Below are 22,174 nucleotides of genomic sequence, written 5' to 3' on the forward strand. Positions count from 1 at the left end.
GTCCATCTTCCAATTAGCTATCAAATTAATCTTCTTAAAGTGCAGGTCTAACTATATCACCTCCTTATTCACTAAATGCTAGTGACTCCCTATCACTCCAGGATTAAATATTTAAAAATTATTTGTTTGGCATTCAAAGCCCTTTACAACCTGGCTCCTTCCTACCTTTCCAGGCTTCTTACACCTCTTTCCTCCCCTTTACTCTGCAATCCTCCATCTCCAGACTTTGGGCATTTTCCCCTGGCTGTGCCTCCTGCCTAGAATGCTCTCTCTCTTCATCTCTACCTCCTGGTTCCTCTGGCTTTCTTCAAGTCCGAGCTAAAACCCCACCTTCTTCAAGGAGGCTTTCCTGATACCTTTTTTTTGTGTGTGAGGCAATTGGGGTTAAGTGACTTGCCCAGGGTCACACAGCTAGTAAGTGTTAAGTGTCTGAGGCCAGATTTGAACTCAGGTCCTCCTGACTCCAGAGCCAGTGCTCTATCCATTGTGCCACCTAGCTGCCCCTCCTGATACCTTTTAATGTTAATGCCTTCCCTCTGTTGATTTTATTTTCCCAATTTTTCTTCTACCTTTCTTATTTGATTTTTAAAAATTCTTTATGAGCTCTTCCAAGAAGGCTTTTTGAGCTTGAGGCCAATTCATCTTCCCCTTTGAGGTTTCATATGTAGGCGTTTTGACATTGTTGTCCTTTTCTGAATTTGTGTTTTGATCTTTCTTGTCACCATAGTGGCTTTCTATGGTTAGGGCTCTTTTTTGTGTTTTGCTTATTTTCTAGCCTGTTTCATGATTTTTTGAGCTCTGTTCCTGGAGTACCAGGGACACTGTCCCAAGCTTTTTGCACTGGGGGTAAGAGGCCTGGTCACTGGCTTTCTTGCTTGGGCCTCCAGGGCTGCCAGCTTGCTCACTGCACTACAGTCGCCTAGTCTAGTCATGCCTGTTCTGTCTTGGGTTTCAGGGCTGGCAGTTTGCCTACTGTTCTGGGGCTTAGAGGTCTCATAGCTGGCCTGATGTGCCACTGGCCTACTGAACCAGGACCCTGGGGCCTCAGTTGCTGATCTGTGCTGTAGCTAAGAGTCTCCCACTGGCTTGCCCAGACACTGACTGTGCTGGGCTGCGCTCCCCTTTTACCAAAGTGAGAAAGACTTTTCCTGAAGTCATTCTAAGTTATTTTAGGCTGGAAAATTATCTCACTCTATCTTTTTGTTGGTTCTGTCATTCCAGAATTCATTTAGAGCCTTGTTTCTGAGGGAAACTGGGGAGAGCTCAGGAAACTTCCTGGCTTCTCTCTGCAATCTTGGCTCCACCCCGCTGTTGATTTTCTGCAATTTATCCTGTATATACATTGTTTATACATAGTTGTTTGCACACTGTCTCCTCATTAGACCGAGCTTTTTGAGACCAGGGACTGTCTTTTGTCTTTCCTTGAATTTCCAGAGCTTAGCCCATAGTAGGCACTCAATAGATGCTAGTTGACTGCCTGTCTGTCTTAGAGGAGTTTGTGAAGAGGTATGATGTATAACAAGCCTGGAAAGGTGGTCTGGAGTTCAGTTGGGATGAACTTTAAATGCCAAATAGAGGAATTTGTAGGTGATCCTAGGGGCAACAGGGAGTCACTGGAGGCTTTTGAGCAGGGCAGGGATGTGGTTAGAGCTGTGCTTTAGGAACAGCACTTTGGCAGCACTGGGGAAGATGAAATTGGAGCAGTGATTCAAGGCAGACAGAAACACAAAATGACTTAGATGAAAACACAAGGCAAAAAACGACCAAGAAACAAAACCCTAACAATCCCAAAAAACAGGGGCTGAGAAAAGGAACTAGAAACAGAGACGGAGATCTTGTTCCATTCACGTGTCTTTGCTGCCTCATGGCAAACCTCCCATTCAACCTGAGCCAGCTCACTCAGCTGTTATTCTCCATCACTGCTCCTCTGATGGGCTGTACCCTGGGCGTTTCTCCCTCATGAGGTATTCCCCCATACACACCTTTGAGTGAGACCAATGGTTTCTCTCCCCGGGTGCCCTTCTCCCCACCCAACGCTCTAAATTCCTTTGGTTAGGAAACTGGGATATTATTTGCACTCTGTCCCTCCCTGCCTGCTCTCCTAGCTCCCTCCTGTTGCAACACAGACACCCAATTAGAGCTCATTACCTTATCATCAGCTTGGCCATGAATCACAGGGGGTGGAGGCATCTGGGGGCCCATCCCACTTTGTCACCTCCCTCTACCTGTCAATGTATAAGGAGCAGTGACTGGATGAAGGATTTTGGAGAGTCAGGGGAACCAAGGAAAGAAGAGAGGGCCAGAGAAACAGAGGGAACAAAGACTCAGGGGAGGTTGAGAACAGAGTGAATTAGAGACAGAGACAGAGACAGAGAGAAGAAACAAGAAGGAGAAGGGAAAGTGAGAGACAAGAAGAATAAAAGCTAAGAGAAAAGGAGAGGAGGCAGAGATGAAATTGGAGGAATTCCTTCTTGGCCTTATATTGACCCTGTCTTTCAGGGGCAACTGGGGAGTTCCTCTGGTTGCTGAAGGCCCTGGGGAGTTGGCAGCTGGAGGAGAGATTGGTAACGGAATTGGGGAGGCTTTAGGCCATGGAGTTGGAGAGGCTGTCAAACATGGACTTTCAGAGGCCGCTAACCATGGAGCTAAGGAAGCTGTTGGCCATGGGGTTGGAGAGGCTGTCAAACACGGACTTTCAGAGGCCACCAACCATGGAGCTAAGGAAGCTGTTGGCCATGGGGTTGGAGAGGCTGTCAAACACGGACTTGCAGAGTCCGCTAACCATGGAGCTAGGGAGGTTGTTGGCCCTGGGGTTGGGCAGTCACTTGGTCATGGGTTGCAGGATGTAGGTAATGCCGTCAGTCATGCTGGGAGCTCTGTGGGCAACGATATCAGTAAGGCTGGCGAGGCTATCGGTCATGGAATGAATTCTGCCCATCGTCCATGGCTGGGAATCCCTCATGGGGCCAGTAATACTAATGTGAGTGGAAGGGAAGAGTGAAAGAACAGAGGGGGGAACTGTCAGGAGGTAGATGGGTTGTGGGTATCAGGAAAACTGGAGCATGAGTGGGGTTCAAATGTCCACAGGCCCCCATGTCCTGTCCTGTTCTCCATCTGCTGCCCTTCTGTCTCTCTTTTATGTTGCTTCTTTCTTGGGGTCTTCCTCTCGATCTCTGTCTCCCAGTGGCACCTCCTAATATCCCTTCCCAGTCAGTAAAGGACACCAACTCCAAGGATGCTCTCTTTGCAGGCACATGGTGGCCAGCTTTTATCTGGAGGTCATGGAATCGCTGGAACCCACGGCTCTCATACTGGTCATGGGCTCTTGGGGGGTCATGGAAGCACAAGCAGCAGTGGAACCAGCTCTCAGAATGGTCATGGGCTCTTGGGAAGTCATGGAGGCCAGGGAAGCCACGTTGGAGGCCACTCTCAAGGAAGTGAGGGCAGCTTATCCAGCCAGGGGACCAATTCTCAGGTAAATAAACTCAGCCCATCCCCAGCCTTCTCTCTCAAATCTTTTTACTTATCTCAACTCCCTCCCTCCTCTCCCTGTATCGCCATCCTAACCCAGAGTCCTCTTCTCCACATGTTACTTCAATCTCCTTCATTGCAGGGGAGTAATTCAGGCAATGGGAAGCTGGCAGAGAGAAGCAGCAACCAGGAATCAGGGGTAAGAGTGAAATCCAGGGAGGAGATTGGTAGGAAGAGGGGAGTTGTAGACTGGACAAGATGGTGGTGGGTGAGGGAAGAAGAGCCTGATGAAAGGTGGATTGGGGGAAGTGGGGAAGGTGATGAGGGGAAGAAATAAGAGTAAGAGGTAAGTTGGATGAGGAGAGGCAGGAAGGAGGGATAATGGGAAGAAGCTGGATGTTTGGGGTGGGTGGGTGGGGGGATGGAAAGGAAGAAGAGACAGGAATGACGACCAAACCTGGAGGAATAGACTAGATGGAGAGGGATTCGGATTCTGGCTTGAGGGGATTGAGACTCCTTAACTCCTCAATCTACTTTTCCCCTTAGTGTACCAACCCCCAGTCCTCTGGATCATCCAGTGAAAATGCCTCCGGGGTAAGAAGATATGGGGAAACTGAAATATGTTGTGGGTGTGGGGAAGCTTATCTCTCTGCTCATTCCAAGTGTCCACACAGGAAAAGAAAGGAGAAGAGAGGGAGGGGATGGAGGATAAATGAAAGCAGTAATCTTGATTTCTCTGACTGTGTGTCACTTCCTTTCTCTTAGAGAGGCTTAGACTCACCCTCAGCATCCCCTACTCAGACCTCCTATGCAAACTTTCCAAAGGTGAGCCTTATGTCACAGGCAGGAAGCTCTGTATGTACAAAGGGCTGGGATGGCTGTCTTTGGTGAGCATGCAGTGTCTAAGGTGTGGTGGTGATGAAGGGTTGCTGTCTGGATAAGGGGAAAAATACTTAGACGTTGGCATCAATGCCAACAAGGGCAAATGGACACAGTGCAAAAGGAGTCCCCATTGACAAAAGGACAGAGGTGATAGAATGGACAATTTAAGAAAGGAAGACTGTTAACAAGGGAGGAGTTTTAAAGGAGAACCGAAGAAGGGGAGAGGAAGGGGGAACTGGCCCATGAATCATCATAGGGTCATGGATGCGAGAGCTGGGAGAGACCTTAGAGGCCAACCACTTCATTTTGCAGATGAGAAAACTGAGGCCCACATGGTGAAATGACTTGTTCAAAGCCGCATAGGTTCAAGGGACAGAGTCACTTCAAAGCTCCCTTTCTATTCCATCCTAAGCTCAGAGGCAGCAGAGGTCAGTCAGTTAATCACCAAGCATTTGTTAGGTGACGCAGTGGATAGAGCACTGGAGTCAGGAGGACCTGAGTTCAAATCTAGCCTCAGACACTTGATACTTACTAGCTGTGTGACCCTGGGCAAGTCACTTAATCTCATTTGCCTCACCAAAAAAAAAAAATTAAATTAAAATTAAAAATTAAATTAAGGACTCATCTATGTGTCAGGCACTTGTGCTGCTAAGTGGTAGGGATGAAAAAAAAAAAGCAAAAAACAGTCCCTGCCCTCAAGGAGCTTACAATCTAATGGGGGATACCACATGTACACAACTATGTATCAACAGGAAATATACAGGATAAATTGGAGGTAGCTTCAGAGGGAAGGCTCTAGGGTTAGGGAGGGGTAGAAAAGGCTTTTTTTTTTTCTTTCAGAAGGTGGGACTGTAGCTGAGACTTGAAGGAAGCCAGAAGGGAGAGATGAGGAAGGATGTGTTTCTTCAGAGGAATGCACTGGCACTGGCAAAGCTTTCCTGCAGAAGATAGGATCATTTAGGAGGGGAGCAGATATGGGTGGTCCACAGTCCCATGATGTGATGGGCTGGTGAAAGAGGGAAAGGGAGATTGACAGACTTCAATATGGCCAGAGATTGCATGCTCTGGTCCTGGCCGAATGATTCTAACTGGATTAACTCGCTTCTGCATTCATTCTTTCTGCCCCCAATAACCCTATTCCAAATTTCTGCCCAGGAAACAAACTCAGAAGCAGCCAGTGGGGGGAGTAGCAACAACCAGGTAAGCATTCTGAAGAGCTCTCCTGGTTACTGAGCTCTAAGGGTGGGGGAAGCATGGAGGCTGTTTCCCAGACCTCCCTGATTCCACTGTGATCTTAGCCTCCTGACCCAGACCTAATCTCAACTTCAAAGAAGAGCCTGCGATCCAAGTCCCCTCCATAATAAGAGGCACATTGCTTTCCAAATATGTTTGTATTCCTTAAGCAACCCACCAGTTGAGGAGCTGGGGAAGGTGCTTGGGGGAAGGGATGGTTGGGGACAGGAGGAGAGAGAAGCCATTGGAGATGACATTAATTGCTGACCTACAAAGCCTGTGTGAATTGATTACTATACTCCCAAGTCCTTTTATGTCAACTTCAGAATTCTCCATTCTTTCAGGGATCTACATCATCATCTTCTGGCAGTGGTGGAAGTAGTGGAGGGAGTGGCACTCAAGGGGTGAGTGTGTGTGTGTGTGTGTGTGTGTGTGTGTATTGGGAGAGGCAGTTCAAGCAGTAGGGCTACTGGAAAGGCAGGTGCTGGGATTAGGGGTTTGGAACTAGATTAGGGTTTCAGGATGGGGCTCAAGTTCTGATTTGGATCTTTGGGGTTGTGACTGAGTTCCTGTGATTTTATGGTCTGGGTTTATAGTGCCAAGGTCTGCCACTAAAACTTTATTCTCTTTTCCCCTCCCAGTGTGAGAATACAGACACTGGAAGTCAGGTGAGATTCAGAAGCTGTTAATTGGTGATTCCCATCATCCTTCTTACCAGTAACACTACTCTTAGGAATAATAACTTTAACCCCAACCCTTCTCTTTACCACTTATCCCAATCTTATTTTTCATCTCAACCCAACCCCAACTACAAGGTCCCCTCAGTCCTAACAAGGAACTCTGACCCTCTTCCTAGGAGGTATAATTTAATGGGACATAACATATATACGTGCGCATGGAAATAAGTTTTAAAATTCACAGAACAATAGTCAGGGGCAAGTCTCTACAAGCACTAGCTTTATAAACAGGTGAGACTGTGCCAAGGTATGTTACACACCAAGACAATTTAAATGTACACCATGGAGATTGCCGGTGAATACAATGGGGAAGTCTTTGACAAAGTGAAGAATATTTTCCCATGATAAATAACTACCCCTCCTGTTTTGTTTATTTTGTGCATCCTGATGCCATCTCAGTTTTGCTTAAAGCAAGGCATGCTGGCAACTCAGGAAGCATATGTAGAGGCTTAGGAGATAAAGAAGGGAGTACTCAGTCTTTAATGAGGTTAACCATTAAGGGATGGGGTTTTTTTGGAGATGAGTTTGCCACAAGGCTTGGTGAAAGTAATCCCCATCCTTGGTCTCTCCCTTCCTCTCACCCAGGGAAGCAACTCTCAGCACGGTGGCCAGTCTGGACACAGCTCTAACAGTGGGTCTTTCACCCGGGTAAGGAGCCTGGAAACTGAAGGTCTTTCTTAGAAGGAATAAGCCAGACCATGTCAAGGAGAATGGGGAATAGTTCCCAACCGTCTGTGCTAATGAAGGGAAGCTGAGGGGCACAGTCTTCAAATTCTCTTTCTGGGCTTGGATTGTACTTTGTTCCTTTCATGGAACACACGTGTATCTAATGATCTGGAACTCCTATGGTCTTACATAAATAATGAAGTTGCACTGTGAAGAGTTCACTGGGGAGAAGCTGGAAAAACGTCTAGTCTCCCCACCCTTAGTTCCTGTCTGCTCCTAACTCTCAGACTGAGTCAAAGAATCAACCTAAGTTGGGCCTTTCCTACTTTTTTTTTTAGTAAGGCAATGGGGGTTAAGTGACTTGCCCAGGGTCACACAGCTAGTAAGTGTTAAGTGTCTGAGGCCGGATTTGAACTCAGGTCCTCCTGAATCCAGGGCTGGTGCTCTCTCCACTGCGCCATCTAGCTGCCCCTTTCCTACTCTTTTGACCCATTCTTCCTCTTCCTAAAATTGGAGCTTGCTGGGCTCCCACCTTCTCTGGAAGACGATAAAGAAAAGAAAGTGCTTTGGTTTCAAAAATCTCCCCTCCCAAACTCCGGTTTGGCAGAAGGGTGTTTGTAGGGATGACTATGGATTGATAACATCAAGTAAGCAACAGGAGGTGATACTGTCAACAACGGAAAGGTGAAACAAGATTTTCATGCTCCACATAGAGATAGGGATCAGGTTTTGCCGAGGGAAGGAGGGAGGTAACCTGTCTGCTTCATAGGGTTCTAGAGTCCTTTACGTCCCTACCTACACGTTAAGAAGTCCTCCCATCCATTGGGAGAGAGTCCAAAAGGTTTTCAAGAAAACCTCAACTTCTTTAAGATCCTGGAGATTTCTAGTTACCCCCAATTCTCTTCCCCAACCCCAGTCTTCTCAGCTTCTAACTTTCTGTTTCATCTTCCCACAGGAAACATTCAATCAGGGGAATCAGCCCTTTGGAGGCTCCAATAACCAGGTGAGGATGGAATGAGGCATGGGTTTGGGAGGAAATTGAGTTGATGGACAGGATGCTGAGTTTCCTTGTCTCTGGAGGCTTGAATTGTTTTCCTCTCCTCTTTCCAGGGATCTAGCTCAGTAGGACAGAGTGGAAGTTATGGGAACAATTTTGTGAGTCGTACTTTATTTCTCCATTGCTGGTCAGAATTATGTCTGATGGATGAAAGTCAGACAAAATTAGCTGGGACATTGCTGGGTGTGTCCAACTCCTGAGGTCCTGATGGCTCAGTCAAGCCTTCATCACACACAGGTCACCTGTAGGATCCATAGTCCTCTACTAGGTGCTGGGAGAAAAATCAAACCCAGCTCCTGATCCTAGAAACCTTAGTTGGGCAAAAAGGTATACACGCACACACAACCATGAAATTGTTATGGTGGAAAATGGAGTACAGCGTTTGGGGTAGGGGTTGGGGTTCTTAGGAATTCCTCTTTAAAGAATTACACCCTCCTGCACGCAAAAGCAGTTAGAATAAGAATGTTCAAAAGGCAATATAGCATCAAGGACAAACATGTTGGGACTGCTAAGGAGCCAGTGGAGCTAATCAGGAAGGGCTTCCAGAGGAGGCCAGACTGAAGCTATTTTAAAGAATGGATGAAAAAAAATGGATGAGAGAGAGAGAGAGAGAGAGAGAGAGAGAGAGAGAGAGAGAGAGAGAGAGAGAGAGATGACCGAAATGGGTGGGACATGAAGAGGAGAGCATCCTGGGTGGGTGGGGGAGTGGGGGAGTGTTCTTGCCATTTGAAGGGATGAAAAAAAAAAATCAGGCCAGAACAAAGGAGGGAAGAAGAGGGAAATTAGTTAGAGATGACTTATAGAAGAGAGGAATGTCCAGTTCCACCAGTCTTGATAACTCCTTGGTTGTTCGATAAGAGAATTTCAAAATGGGGAGGGGACCCATTGCCAAGATCGGGGAAGAAACACTGACTCTGGAGCTAGGAAGTTACTAGCTGCACTCGAGAGAGTCCAGCAGATTTAAGGTTAGACTACCCAGGATTTTTCAAAATATTTGAAAAACTCTGGGTTCAAATGCAAATGAAGTGTTCAAAGAGAAGGGGCAGAGGACCGGGAACTCTGAACAAGTGTGAGTGTTGGCTGGGACATCTTGTTCACCACAGTATGAAAGTGTAATAATTTAGGTGGTGGGAAATTCTACCTGAAGGGGGACAGGCAGACCAATTAACAGAATAAGTAATATTCTATTATAGTCTAATAATAGTCTATTCTAATCATAGAAAGTGTCAGCTTTTATCATGACTATGTTTACGTTAATCCATGAATGGACAAAGTGGTGTTTCTATTATACAAAGTCCTTCCCTGCCCCCTAATCTCAAATTTTCCATATTACTTTGTATTATTTTCTACTTTGTAGGGAAGTTATGTTTACATGTCTTATTTCCACTGTCACACTTTCAATTCAATTCGATATAGCAAGAATTCAGCAAAGCACTGACAACTCTGGAGATAAGGAGGAGGAAAAAAAACCCCAAAGTCCCTGTCCTCAGGAAGCTTACACTCTACCAGGATAGATAATATGAACACAGATCACAGGACTATAGACCTAGGGGTGGAATGGACCTCAGCAGCCATCTATTCCAACCCTCTCATTTCATACTTGAGGAAACAGACCCAGTTAGGCTAAGTCAGGTTCCATGGGGAGGGAGCAACTGGGGCAAGATTTGAACCCAATGCCTCGGTAGTCTTTTTACATATAAGTAAATTCAGAGTAATCAGAGAGAGTGGAGAACGATAACAGGAGGGTGTGGCTAGATCTCTGGAGAGATGCCCGGGAAGTAGGGTTGCCTGAGCTGAACTTAAAAAGGAAGACAAAGATTCCAAGAGCTGCAAATGAGAAGGGGGTATGCCATAATAAGCTCTTCCAAGGCAGGAGTGGTTTCTGATTTCTCGTGGAGTGGAAATAGCCCTAGACTTGGTGTATAGGACCTGAGTTCAAATTCTATTTTCCTCACTTAAAAGCTCTGTAACCTTGTTCTTGTCACCTTTCCACATCCCCATCCCTTTACTTGGAAAGTGGGAAAGATAATGTGTATTTCATAGGGCCACCATGAGGTGGGTTCATTATAGACTAAGGCACAACCTTATATCTTCTGTTCTCTTCTCTGTCTCTCTTTATCTCCGTCCCTCTCTGTGTCTGTCTCTGTGTTTGTCTCTGTTTCCACCTCTGTCTCCGTCTCTCTCTGTCTCTTTGTCTCTCTTTCTCCCTCTCTCCCCTACAATGCTGTGCCCTTAGTGGTCATTTCTTGAATGTTACTTTTGGCCAAGGGTGACTAAGACTTGGGGCAGGAGACAGAGGGGCCAGGAGAGTAGGCATATACTTAGGAGGTAGTCAGAGGTGGATAGAGAGAAGAGTCAAGAGTTTCTTACTCGTCACTCCAGAAAGACAGCTCTCCCTGGAGGCAGATTTTAGGCCCTGACACAGGGGAGCAAGGGAGCAGGTTTCACGTGATGACATTAAGGTCAGATTGGGACAAGGCAGACTAGGACAGAGAAGGACTAAGGCTCGAGATGAGGGGGGAGGGCATGGTTTGAAAGAATGCCCAGGTATGCAGAACTTGGGCATTCACTTTTCTTTGACCTCTTCTACAGGGATCTGGGTCTAACACGGCTGGAGGAGAAATAGGAGAAACTCAAATCAATGGTGAAAATAGTGTCTATGTAAGTCCTGTCATGACTGGCATTTTACATTTCCATGTGGGGTGGGGGAATGGGGTCAGCTTGGAGTCATGGCATTTGTGGGCCCACTGTTGCCTTGCAGTGTGGCCTTGACACCAACCTGTTTCTGCCCCGATTTTCCTCCTCTTCTGGGACCAGGTATCCTGCCTGTAAATCTTGTCGTCTTTGTATGACCCCCTCACCCCTTTTCTCATTTTTGCTCCTTAGAACTCTCCCAATGCTCAAGGCTTCTTCAACTTTGATACTTTCTGGAAGGTAAGTCTGGTAACTAGCCTCCTCTTCCCTCCTGACCAGTTTCTCCCAATGCAGACTGTTCAGGTGTACAGGGTGCCTGGGGCTTGTATTGGGAACGTGCCTCTCATTCTTAGGTTCTGAAAGCTGCCTGCATTCTGGTCTAATTCTGCTCCTCCTTTCTCTGCAGAACTTTAAATCCAAGCTGGGTTTTATTAACTGGGACGCCATAAACAAGGTAAGGGCCAGACTGGGAGGCCAGGGCATAGGGGTGTCCTTCGAGGGGAGATGAGTAGAGGGGAAAGAGGGAGTAAGATTCCAGACCCAGACTGATGTCTCCAAGGGAATATACGCCTCGGAGAATGTTGGTGCTTGGAGATTGTCTAGGACCATCCCCTTATGTTACTGAGGAAGGGATGGGGAGCCTAGAGAAGTGACTGGATAACAAGCCAGAACTCAAAGCCGGGTCTTCTGACCTCAAGTCCCATGCTCATCCCGACACACCCCGAGGATGCTGAAGAAGGGCTTATGTCATGGATCTGGAGGAGACTAGAGGCAGAGGAGAAGATGCCTCTGGGTCCTTGGAAGAGAGAGAGTATTTTGTGGCAGAGACCTGGAGGTTGTGGACAGGACATGGCTAGGACTCATTAATGCCTTCCCCCTACAATCTTTGGTGCCTTGGTTTCCCTCTCAGGATCTTCCTAAAGCAAACTAACCTATCCAATTCTCATGGTACCTGGGAGGGGGGAGAGGAGGTAGGGTAGATAGTGAGAGGAAGTATGGGACAGAGAAAAGAGCAGAGGACCTGGGTTCAAATTCCAGTTTCTGCTACTACTGGTGTAGAGCCACCTCTCTGGGCTTCCGTTTTTTGATAGAAAATGAGGGGAATGGCGCATGAGGGACCTTCCAGCTCTAGCTATAGGATGTTATGTATCGAGCGTGGCAAGGCTGGTCAGGGGTGGGAGCCAGGACATGCATGAGCATGAGCACATCAGTGCAGAAACTTAGACATCTGAGACCATGCTCCACTTCCTTCTTGCAAGTAATTTGTACTGGCTTGGGCATCTCATTGTCATTTTGGGCTGAGTGATACACTTGGGAGGTGATCACCTACTCACAGCTCAGGAGAATGAACTGGGTTGGGAGGATTTCCCAAAGACTGAAGGGGGAAGGACACCTGGGTAATTCCAAGTAGAAAATAGAGGATTGAGGAATTGTGGTCCCCACCCTCACAGGATGTGTGGTCTGACAGAGAAGACACAGGACCCATTTTCAGGGAACTTCTGGTCTAATAGAGAGATGCAGCTCCTCAGGGACCATATGAACTCAGAGAGTTTGTGGTCAGATTAGGGAGACAGGACAAACACACACAATATATACCCATGAAAGAGATGTACAGATATTAATAGACTATTACATTAAATGTAAACAAATATGATGAAACTAAGTTCTGGGATGCAAGGGAGATAAGGTCAGGAGGGCAGCTACTATGAAGAAGCCTTCCGGGAAAATGCAGGGAATTTTGCCTTGGACACAATGGACAACAGGGCACTACTGGGGAGGTTCTGGACCATCCAACCATGACCCCACACACTTCATAGTCCATCCTTCCCAGAATCCCTACCCCCAGCCCAGAGCTCTCTCTCAGAGCTTATTTTTTTGCCCAGGACCAGAGGAGCTTTCGCATCCCGTGATTTCCAGACGAGGAGTTGCCAGATGGATGGGACCCTCAGGCCCCTCTCCCAAATCCCCTAAAATGAGAACATCACCTTCTCCTTTAAATAAACCGCAGCTCCCCTGCACTCCTGGTCTCTGCTCTTTCTTGCCGCCTTTTCCATGTTTAAGGGGGAGAGGGTTGGAAGGGGAGAGTGAGGTGCCAAGACTTGGGAGGGGGAGTTGGGCACAACAGTAGAGGGAAGAACTGGGCAGAGAGGTCTCACCACTGAGCTCTCCCACCAGGTCTTATTCCTTTGACAATGGAGAGGAGCTGGGGTAAATCCAAGGCAAAAAATTTGGGTAATGAGGCTGAGATAATAGCGCTGTACACTCTGGGCTTTCCCATCTTCCTTTCCACTTCACTGCCCAGAATTGAGGTTTTCTCCACTCAGTCCACCAACCTCTCCCTTAGAGGCTCCAAGCTGTCTGTGTGTCCAACTCCTCCCAAGTCTTTAGTCACCATGAAAGACTGTTGGCGGCAATGATGTTGGGGAATGGAGTGTGTGTGTGTGTGTGTGTGTGTGTGTGTGTGTGTGTGTGTGTGTGTGTGTGTGTTTGGAGGGGGACAAGAAATCTCAGGAGGAAAGTCACACACACCTGTACCAAAAGGAGTAGGGAAGGAGTGAGGCTCCCGGCTAATTTGCTTCCCGCTTTTCCTCCACAGCGTCACTTCCCACGCCCCAGTACACGGGCCCTCCTTTACTTGAGGCGGCTCTGGGAGGTAGGAGAAGCCCCAAGGACCTCCCGACCCTTTTGATCAATCCCCTCCCCTCTCCAAATGTGGCCATCCCTGTTAAATCCCCCATCTCTCATCCTCCCCTCAATCTCATTTCCTTCCTAAGACTCAGACCGACTCCACTTTTAATGTCCACATTATTCTGCCATCAGGCAATAACTTTCACTACCAGGCTCCATGTCCTTACCCTCATCTTCACTTTGCACCTAACCTAAACCTGGTGCCCAATGCTCATCTCCAAGGTGATGCCCAACTCTGTCCCTACCCCTATCACCCAGGTCCTTCCCCAGAAATCAGGATCCCTGCTTCTCTATGAACTATCTCTTTTTCTCTCTCTCTCCCTGTAGGATTTCAAACACAACACACCTTACATCAACTGGAGAATGATCACTGAGGTAAGGGGGCTGGGGTCCCTCACTTTGGGATGGGCAGTGTGGGTCTGGGGAATCTGGATGGCCCCTTGGCCAACAATTTGCTGACTCAGCCCCCTGCCCCAGTTACTTCTTTTGCTGGTTTATGCAACCATGGGTGGAGGTGGGAGTTAGGGTACAGAGAGAAAGCTGTGAGTCATAGGGGAGGGAGGTCCTCCCCAGTCTTCCCAGGTATAAAAGCTGAGGGCTGGGAGGTTGGAGCAGTAGGTCCCAAGCTGCAGGAACATGAAATCGTCTACAATCCCCGTTCTGCTGCTGCTGCTGCTGCTTAACTTGACTTGGCTTGGGGGGAGCCATGGCAGGGTGGGTAATGGAAAGAGGGAAGGGGGAGAGCAAGTGGAGGGAGGGCAGGCGAGAGCTAACCTGATGCCTTGTGCCTGTCCCTCCACAGTAGGGTGTTTTGAAGTTCTGGGCTGGGCTGGCAAATGGGACATTAGAGAGAGTTCTTGAGGAGGGAAACGGATAAGATTAATATTAGAGGTCAGTATATGAAGAAGGGTCAGTTTAACGTCTTGGTCTGCTGATTTGGGTGGGGAATGGCAGGACACTTGGGTCTTGGGAGATCAGGGGTTCGAATGTAGGACAATTGGGCCCTAGAAGGGAGCAGTGATCAGGAGAGATACCAAGGTCTTGGAAAAGAGGATTTGAACTTCGCGTTGGGGGGGTCTTGTGGAGGCATTGAGGGAGTAGAAGGTGCTCAGTTAAGGTCGTGAGTAGTGGGGCTGTAGTTGGAAATCTGCTTTAGGAAGAGCATTGACAAAGGAGGCTAGAATCAGCCTACTCTTTCTGGAAAGGTAGAGGTGAAGATTAGGATGGTGTGTGGGTAACACTGCCCTCATGTTCTGGGCTGAGGTAAAGTTGAGTTACCCTAGGATCCAAGTTAAGAGTTGGTGTTAAGCCTCTGTTTCCCTTATTTCTTTCTCTTTCCCTTAAAAACAAACAAACAAGCCTGGGACTCATTTATAGATCACAATGAAAAGTTCTTCAGACTAGAAACATTTTTTTCCAGACTCATACAGGAGGGTCTGGGTGTAGAGAGGGAGGTCGGGGTTTAGAGAATGACACTTACTGATGGATTCATTAATTTATGGACGCAGGGGATGGGGGCTGGGTTCTGGGAGGGGAGCAGGGGCGGGAAGCAGGGGGGAGTGAGTGAGGGTGGAGGCTGGCTTGCTTAGGCTCTCAGCCAAGCAGCTGGTATGGGGGTGAGGTTTCTCCGCCTGTTGCTCAAATGTCTTCAGCCCCAGGAGAGCCCAGGTGTCTGGGTTTGGGGTGAAGAGGGCGGGGTTGCCGAGACCAGTTCTCTACCTCCGCTGCCCCCACCCCGAGAGTGTTGAAATCGACAATCTAGATCTGTCTGGGGGCGATGGCACCCTTCTCCCCGCCAGGCTTTCTGCCTTTTGTGTGGGAGGCTGCTGTTACCCAGGGGCTACCGAGAGGAGCAGGACAGGATGCTTTGGTTCTGGGAGGCGAGGAGAAGCTGAGCAGCGGGCCCCCAGGTCCTGGGATGGGAGCGGGGACTGAACAGGCTGGCAGAAGTACTAAGTATCCTTCCTCCCCTTTTCTAGGGTCTAGACGAACCCTCTCTTCAGAAGAGAGCGGGGGGCGCCAACCAGGTAAGCCTGTTTGACTTGGAGTCGTAGGACCCAGTCTGGAGAGGGAGCCAAAGCCAGTGGTCCTTGCTTTGAAGCTTTCTGTCTGATGAGGAAAGACGCACCGGGAATGTGCTGTGTTAACTTGCGCCAATTCAGAGAGGATTCAAGGGAGGGCGGTGGGGGTGGGGTGGGGGGTAATGAGAGGAGGCTTCTGGGAGGAAGGAGCCATCTCTGCCTAACTCTGTCGAGGCTATGGGAAAGCAGAGAGGGGAGAAGGGACCCCAGGGAAGCAGAGGAGCTGGGGGTAGGCGAGGCGGGGCCCCGGCCAGGAGGGCTCCCTCTTTAGCTTTCTCTCCTTCTCCCCGGTCTCACAGAACTACAACCAGCAAGCGTACCCCACTGTTCAAGGAGGGCAGTACCCCTACGGGGCGCCGTCTAAGGTAAGGCCTGCTTGTGACCTGCTCCGCCTTCCCATGGGGCCCTGACTGCGAGCAGACTGGGGGCCTTCACCACCCGCACCGGGATTACCCATCTCTGGCCAGGTGGTGCCGAGTTCCCACCCTGCCTGAGAGGCGCTGCGCACAAGCCCCGAACCTCTACCGCGGTTTCCTCAATTGTACAATAGGGGTAACGACAGCCTCCCCTCTTGGGGTTGCTGTGAGGATCGAATGCAGTGTTTGTGCTGCGCTCGGCACAGTGCGGGGCACACGGGCGGCCCTTAATAAATGCTGCTCCTCCCTTTTCCCCAGACCCGGCCCACTCTGGCCCCCAGCCTAGCTCCTGATGCTTTTCTACCAGGTAGTAGTAAAGGATGCCTGGCGCTCAGGGATATTCTAATGGACGGGGGCATTCCCTCCCGCAGTGCAGACGCCAGCCTGCGCATCCATGCCTGCCCTTCCTGGGTGACCTTTGGCCACGTGAGCCCGTGATTTGCCCCCCCCCCAATAACTTTGAATGGGCCTGATTCTCCCAGAGCGAGGCTGAGAAGGGTGCACGAATCTCCCCTGGGCTCATTAGGTGAGGAAGGAAGAGAATTCAGCCACTCAGCCCTCCCAAGCATATACCCCCCAGCATCCTCTCTTCCCTACACACACAGACACATATACACACACCATATATACCTACCACATACACACTACACACACCACACACATCACACATGTATCACACACCATATGCACATGCACACCTATCACACACACATACCACAATGTACCACACACACACACAACATGTACCACTCACTGAACACACACACACAGCTAAGGGAGAAGGGAGGGCAGCTGTCTGCCCAAGTTAGAAGAGGAGAATTAAGCCACAACCAAATGCCTTTCCCCGCCACAAACTAGGCCAGTGATCCCCAGGGCATAGGGTGCTTTGGGTGAGAGACTTTCCCAATGCAAACTGGCCTGTTTGCTGGTGCCCCAGCAGGGGACGCTTGAGTTTTCTTGGAGTCTTTTGGGGCTCAGTTTGAACCTTACCTTGTCAGTCATGCACCCCTCTCCTCCCAGTTGATTACATTCCACACATAGTCTAGCTATTTCCACGTCCTGTTCCCCACCAGAATGTAAGGGCAGGAAGTGTATTTTTGCGTTTCTTTGCATCCCCAGGGCTGACTTACTTAGCACTTACTTAGGGCCTGGCACCTGGGGGATGCTTTAAAAAAGCTTATCGGCTGGCTAAAACATTGACCTAGGTTAAGTGACTTATCCAAGGTCACACAGTCAGGATGTGTCAGATGCTAGACTTGAAGGCAGCTCTTGGTGGCCATGCCAGGCTGTCCTAGGAACCACTGATCCTAAAAGCAGCCACAGTCAGGCAGAAAAGCTTTGGGGCTTGGTCTCTGCTCCAGATCTGATGGGTTGACTTTGTCCAGGGAAGGGAGAATGGAAGAGGGCAGGACAAGGAGATGTGAATCCTGGAAAGTGGCTGATGGCGAGGAGAGAAGGGGCTGGGCATCAGGAGCAGGCTCCTTCTCCCAAAGCAGTCCCCATCCCTCTACATAGCTCTAGAGAAGTGCCGAGAGTCACACATGCGCCGGTGCTGGAGCTGAAGGGATTTGAACCTGGCTCCAGACCACCCTGCCAACAAGGGGAAAATGCAAATGTTTCTCAATGTTTTGTGGAAGCTTGCTTTGCTCCAGAGTCCCCAGTGTGGATTTTTAAATTACAAAGGATGAATGTTAGAAAACTAATCCCTGGGAAGCTAGGTGGCACAGTGGATAGAGCACTGGCCCTGGAGTCAGGAGTACCTGAGTTCAAATCCAGCTTCAGACACTTGACACTTACTCTCTGTATGACCCTGGGCAAGTCACTTAACCCCAGTTGCCTCACCAAAAAAAAAGAAAGAAGAAAGAAAGAAAGAAAGAAAGAAAGAAAGAAAGAAAGAAAGAAAGAAAGAAAGAAAGAAAGAAAGAAAGAAAGAAAGCTAATCCCTAGGAAGAAGACAACCAGGGAGACTTTTCCGAAGGGCCCCAAGCATGTAAGGGCCTTTGTTCCTGGGGAAGGGCAAGATGACCTTTCAGACGTTCTCTGGAAGATGGGAAATAAGTCTGAAAAGCCAAAAACAGAGATGCCTCAACTCTCAGCTATGGAAACAGGGAGATGATTTGCTTTGTGCATTGTACTGGGGCAAATGTTCAGGTGCCTAGAAAGGAATCTCTGGGACTGTCCTCCTTCCCTCCCTCCCTCCCTCCCTTCCTTCCCTTCCTCTCTGCTTTCTTGCCTTCTTCCCTTCTTTTCTTTCCCTCCTTCCTACCATCCCATCCCTCCAAGGTCCCTCCTAGGTCCAAGCAGTTGATCCTATGGTCCATGTGAATAAAACAGAACTAGGAAAGTAAGTCTGATTCCCTCCTATCTAAAGAGTGCAATGAATTCCCAAGCCAAAGAGAAAAGCTTGGAAGGTTTCTCCCATTGCTTTGGCTTCGTTTTAAATGTCTCGTCCGATCCAAGGAGGTACTTGGGGAAAGGCCAGGATGGGGGGGTCCTGGCTGGAGGACAAGACTGGGAGAGAAGAGGACAGCTCTGGGCTCCGGATCCTCTGGACAGAGAAGGGGAATGGGGGCCCAGATAGAGGAGACAGTTGGGAGGGCTAAGGACAGGGGATCCCTCTTCTCTCTGGTGCTCAGTCTCTTCCCCCAGAAAATGAAAGGGCCACCCTCTTAGGGGTCATCCCTTAGTGGTGCCTTTCTCAAAGCCCCAATCTGAACTTGTCTCCACAGGGAGGCCAAAGTGGACAGCTGCCAACTTCCTCGGTGAGTAACGGAGAGAACTGGGATGGAGGACTGGGACCTTTGTGCCCAAGTGCCCTCTCAAGTGCTCTCTCTTCTCTTTAGGCTTCTCGGGCACAGCCGGACTTGCTCCAGTGGGTGAGGTTTTGGTAGGTGGGTATCAGAACGCGCTGGAATGTAACTGGGGGGGGATCCACAAATTCATGGGTCGCTTCCTTGGAGAAAGGAGAGACCCCTGGAGGGGTGTCCTCAGGATCCAGGCAGCCAGGCCTCTGTATGGGGGAAGCTGCAGGGAGCTAGGGACAGACTCAGAGGGAGGCAGACAAGGGTCTCATTGGATTGGATGGACCCCTGGCTGAAGTGAGCCTGAGGGGGAGGGGGATACAAGTGAGAATATGCTGAGTGTGACCACTGAGCCAGGCTGGGTTGTGGAGAGGCTTCTTGGAGATTAATTGGCCAGCAGGTTTGGAAGAAGCTGGGGGACGGGGGCTGGTGGAGCAGAGAGGGAGAGCCTTTGCAAGGAGGGGCCGTGGCCTCTGTCAAGGCCGAGAGGCAGAAATGAACATCCTGGGTGAGAGAAATGAGTTTAGTGGCAATGCACTAAATTGAGATGAGCTAAGCTATAATTAGCAAAATTGAGATGAGCTTAATTAGCCTATATTCAGGAAGGGAATGGGAGGCTGGAAGGCTTTTACTATTTAAATTCTCTCCTCTCTCCTAGAGCCCAGGACTTCCAGGCACGAGGGGGCCTCAGCACATGCCCACTCTGACTTCAGCCCCCCCAACCCCTTTGCCTGGCACCTGAGACCCCATTTGTTTAGTTCTTGTCCCATGCCTGTCCCCTGCTCTGGCATGGGACCATGGCCAGGTGGCCTCAACCTGGAGAGATGAAGGGTATTCTCTCTGGCTAATCTACTGGTTACCATGACAACTGTACAGGAGACACTTGCTGCTTTCTTGTGAGGCCTTCTCAGAGGAAATAAAACAACAATGTTGCTACCTGCCAATCTTTCTGTTGGTCTATTCCTCCACATTAAGTGAAGGCTAGGAATAGGGTGGATGGGGGTGAACAAGGGAACCTGGGGCACAGCCCTCTCCTGGCCTCTTAATGTTTATTTGGGTTTTGGAGGCTGGTGGTGTCTGTCTCATACAGGCGGCAATGTGGGGACTATACACAGGCCTGGTCCCACTGCTGATTGGTGGGTTGGCGCCCCGCCCCCCCCCCCACTGCAGGCAACCAGGTGAGGCCTGATGCCCAGTGATGGGCAGAGCCCCCGCACTCAGGAGCTACCATTACAGCCTCCTGCCTTCACACTGGGCTCCTAGTCCAGTCTGGGTACCCACAACATGTGGCGGTGGGCTGAGAGGAGGGAATCCAAGCTGTAATCCTCCTTCCTTCACAAGCCCTCATCTGACTTGTGCAAAGCATCCATAAGATTAGGAGAAGATAACCCATCCCAGCCGCCTCAGAACACCTGGGGAGAAGAGGGATCCTCAGATTGGCCACAGCCAAAATGCACCCCTAGGATAGGGTGATGAGAGGGGAAAGCGGGGCGGGGAGAGACAGAGACACAGACACAGAGACAGAAAGGAGCAGAGGTCCAGAGACAAAGATCCAGAGAGAGACAGACAGAGACAGAGAGAAGATAGACAGAGATAGGAGCAGAGAGAAAGAGAAGCTGAGACACAGAGACTGACATACAGAAAGAGAAACAGAGACTTCTCCCACAGAGACACAGAACCCTCCCAAAGATCAATGTATGTCCTTCCCGCTCCCTGAAAGTATGAGATCAGCTTCCCAAAGGAGTCTCAGTGAGCGACCATCATAAAGGGAAACAGGAATAGCCCAGAAAGAGACAGAGCCTCCCAGGTTTGGAGGAGAGACAGAAGCACTGCTGTGCCCCTAGAGGCAGAGACATGCCTCCAGCCCCAAACCTTCCCTTCCTCTGTTCTTCTCCTGCCTTTCTCAGGGCCTCCTTATTGGGGAGGGCCTGGGTCGTGCCTCTCTTCTCCTCATGGCGGAGGGGGGGGTCATGGCCCCCTTCCCCCCCTCTTGCAGCCGCATCTACCCGTAGTTTGGCCTGTCTGTGTTGGGCTGGGATTCCTGGGGAGCTGTGCTCTGGGCAGATCCTGCTCTGAGCCCTCTCTTTTCTGGTCTCAGCTCAAAAACCGAACTTCTTCCCATGGATTATTATGGAGACGACAGGGCAATGCTGACGGGAGCTGGCTGGCAGGAGGTGGGGAGCCAGGGCTGGGGGTGGAGCCTCATATATGTAGACCAGGCTTTGGGTTTGGGGAGTCCCCATCAAGGTTTCCTAAGCATGGGCCTCATCCCAGAGATGCCAGCCGTCTACCACAGAGCCGGGCACAGAGAGAAGTAGTATTGCTAAGAGCACTGGAGTCAGGAGAGATTTGGGGCAAGTCACTACCTCAGTTTTCTCATCTGTAAAATGGGGTTCATCATCATCCTGATCATTGCATAGCATTTTAAAATCTGCCACTTTTCTATTGACATGATCATGTTTGATCCTTACATCACAGCCATAAAGCAGAAAACTAAGGCATATCCCAATTCAGTTGATAAGGAAGTGGAGGTTCAGAGAGGTCAGGAGATTTGCCTGTGGTCACACAGCTGATGTCCCCGTCCTCTAGCCACCAAGTTGGCTCCCCAGGGATCACACTCAATTCCCTACTCCACTGCCCCGCCCCAGCCTTATCCCTACCCCACTATTCAATTGGTCACCAAATCCCATAGATTCTGCCTGCCCAACATCTGCTGTCTGGATCCCCTTGTCTCTGCTCACACCCCCCTGTCGAACCTCCCATCTGGACCCCTGCAGTTACCTCCTCACTGGCCTTCCTGGATCCGGCCTTTTCCTCTCCCATCCATCCTCTGCTGAGCTTTGTTCCTGAAGCACAGACATGTGCTCCTCTTCCCGGGAAGCTCCAGGGACTCCCTATTGCTGCTGGGGTCAAAACAGACCCCTCTGGTTGGCATTTAGAGGCCTCCCCTCCCCCACTGCCTCTGGCCTTTCTTTCCATGCCCCCCCTCTCTCTCTCACACACACACACACACACACACACACACTACTCCAGGCAGCCTCCTTGCCGTGGGTCGAAGGGCATTCGATGTCCCACCCACGTGCACCAGTCCTCCTTTCCCTTTCCTGGGGTTCTTGGGATCCCCCTCCCTTCAAGGCTCCTCTCATGTTGAGGGCCTCTGAAGGCTGGGTCCCTTAAAGACAGGGATCACCTGGGGCTCTGCTTCTGAGGGACTCAGCCAGGTGCAACGTCCTTGAACATTCCAACAAACACCGTGTGAACTGAGCTAGGGACGGTTAGATGGCGCTCTCTGCAGGGTAAGTCTTAGAGCGCTAACGGGCTTCTCAGGGTTGGAGCATCTCTGGTATTTACTTACCTGTGTTCCTGTTGTATCCCTCCAATAGAACAGAAGGTCCCTGAGGGCAGGCGTGGGTTGGTTTTTGTCTGTGTATAGGCAGTCCCAGGGAGA

General features: G+C 49.7%; 2 protein-coding genes across 2 annotated transcripts; both read left to right on the plus strand.

Moving 5' to 3' along the window:
* Positions 1-1,462: 1,462 nt before the first annotated feature.
* Positions 1,463-12,746, plus strand: LOC122748200 (dermokine-like). The gene is made up of 16 exons (XM_043993880.1): positions 1,463-1,506; positions 2,500-2,980; positions 3,251-3,475; positions 3,614-3,670; positions 4,018-4,065; positions 4,237-4,296; positions 5,509-5,553; positions 5,931-5,990; positions 6,228-6,254; positions 6,909-6,971; positions 7,945-7,992; positions 8,100-8,144; positions 10,639-10,707; positions 10,933-10,980; positions 11,147-11,194; positions 12,624-12,746. Exons 1-16 carry the CDS (start codon positions 1,463-1,465, stop codon positions 12,648-12,650), a joined length of 1,395 nt encoding a protein of 464 aa, XP_043849815.1. The 3' UTR covers positions 12,651-12,746.
* A 1,310-nt stretch (positions 12,747-14,056) lies between these two features.
* On the plus strand, positions 14,057-19,646 carry LOC122751671 (dermokine-like). Its single transcript, XM_043998803.1, has 6 exons — positions 14,057-14,142; positions 15,408-15,455; positions 15,809-15,874; positions 18,655-18,687; positions 18,769-18,816; positions 19,385-19,646. Exons 1-5 carry the CDS (start codon positions 14,065-14,067, stop codon positions 18,814-18,816), a joined length of 273 nt encoding a protein of 90 aa, XP_043854738.1. The 5' UTR covers positions 14,057-14,064; the 3' UTR covers positions 19,385-19,646.
* Positions 19,647-22,174: the final 2,528 nt, after the last annotated feature.

Source organism: Dromiciops gliroides, chromosome 3 (assembly GCF_019393635.1).
Source record: "Dromiciops gliroides isolate mDroGli1 chromosome 3, mDroGli1.pri, whole genome shotgun sequence".
In the NCBI taxonomy this organism is placed as follows: domain Eukaryota; kingdom Metazoa; phylum Chordata; class Mammalia; order Microbiotheria; family Microbiotheriidae; genus Dromiciops; species Dromiciops gliroides.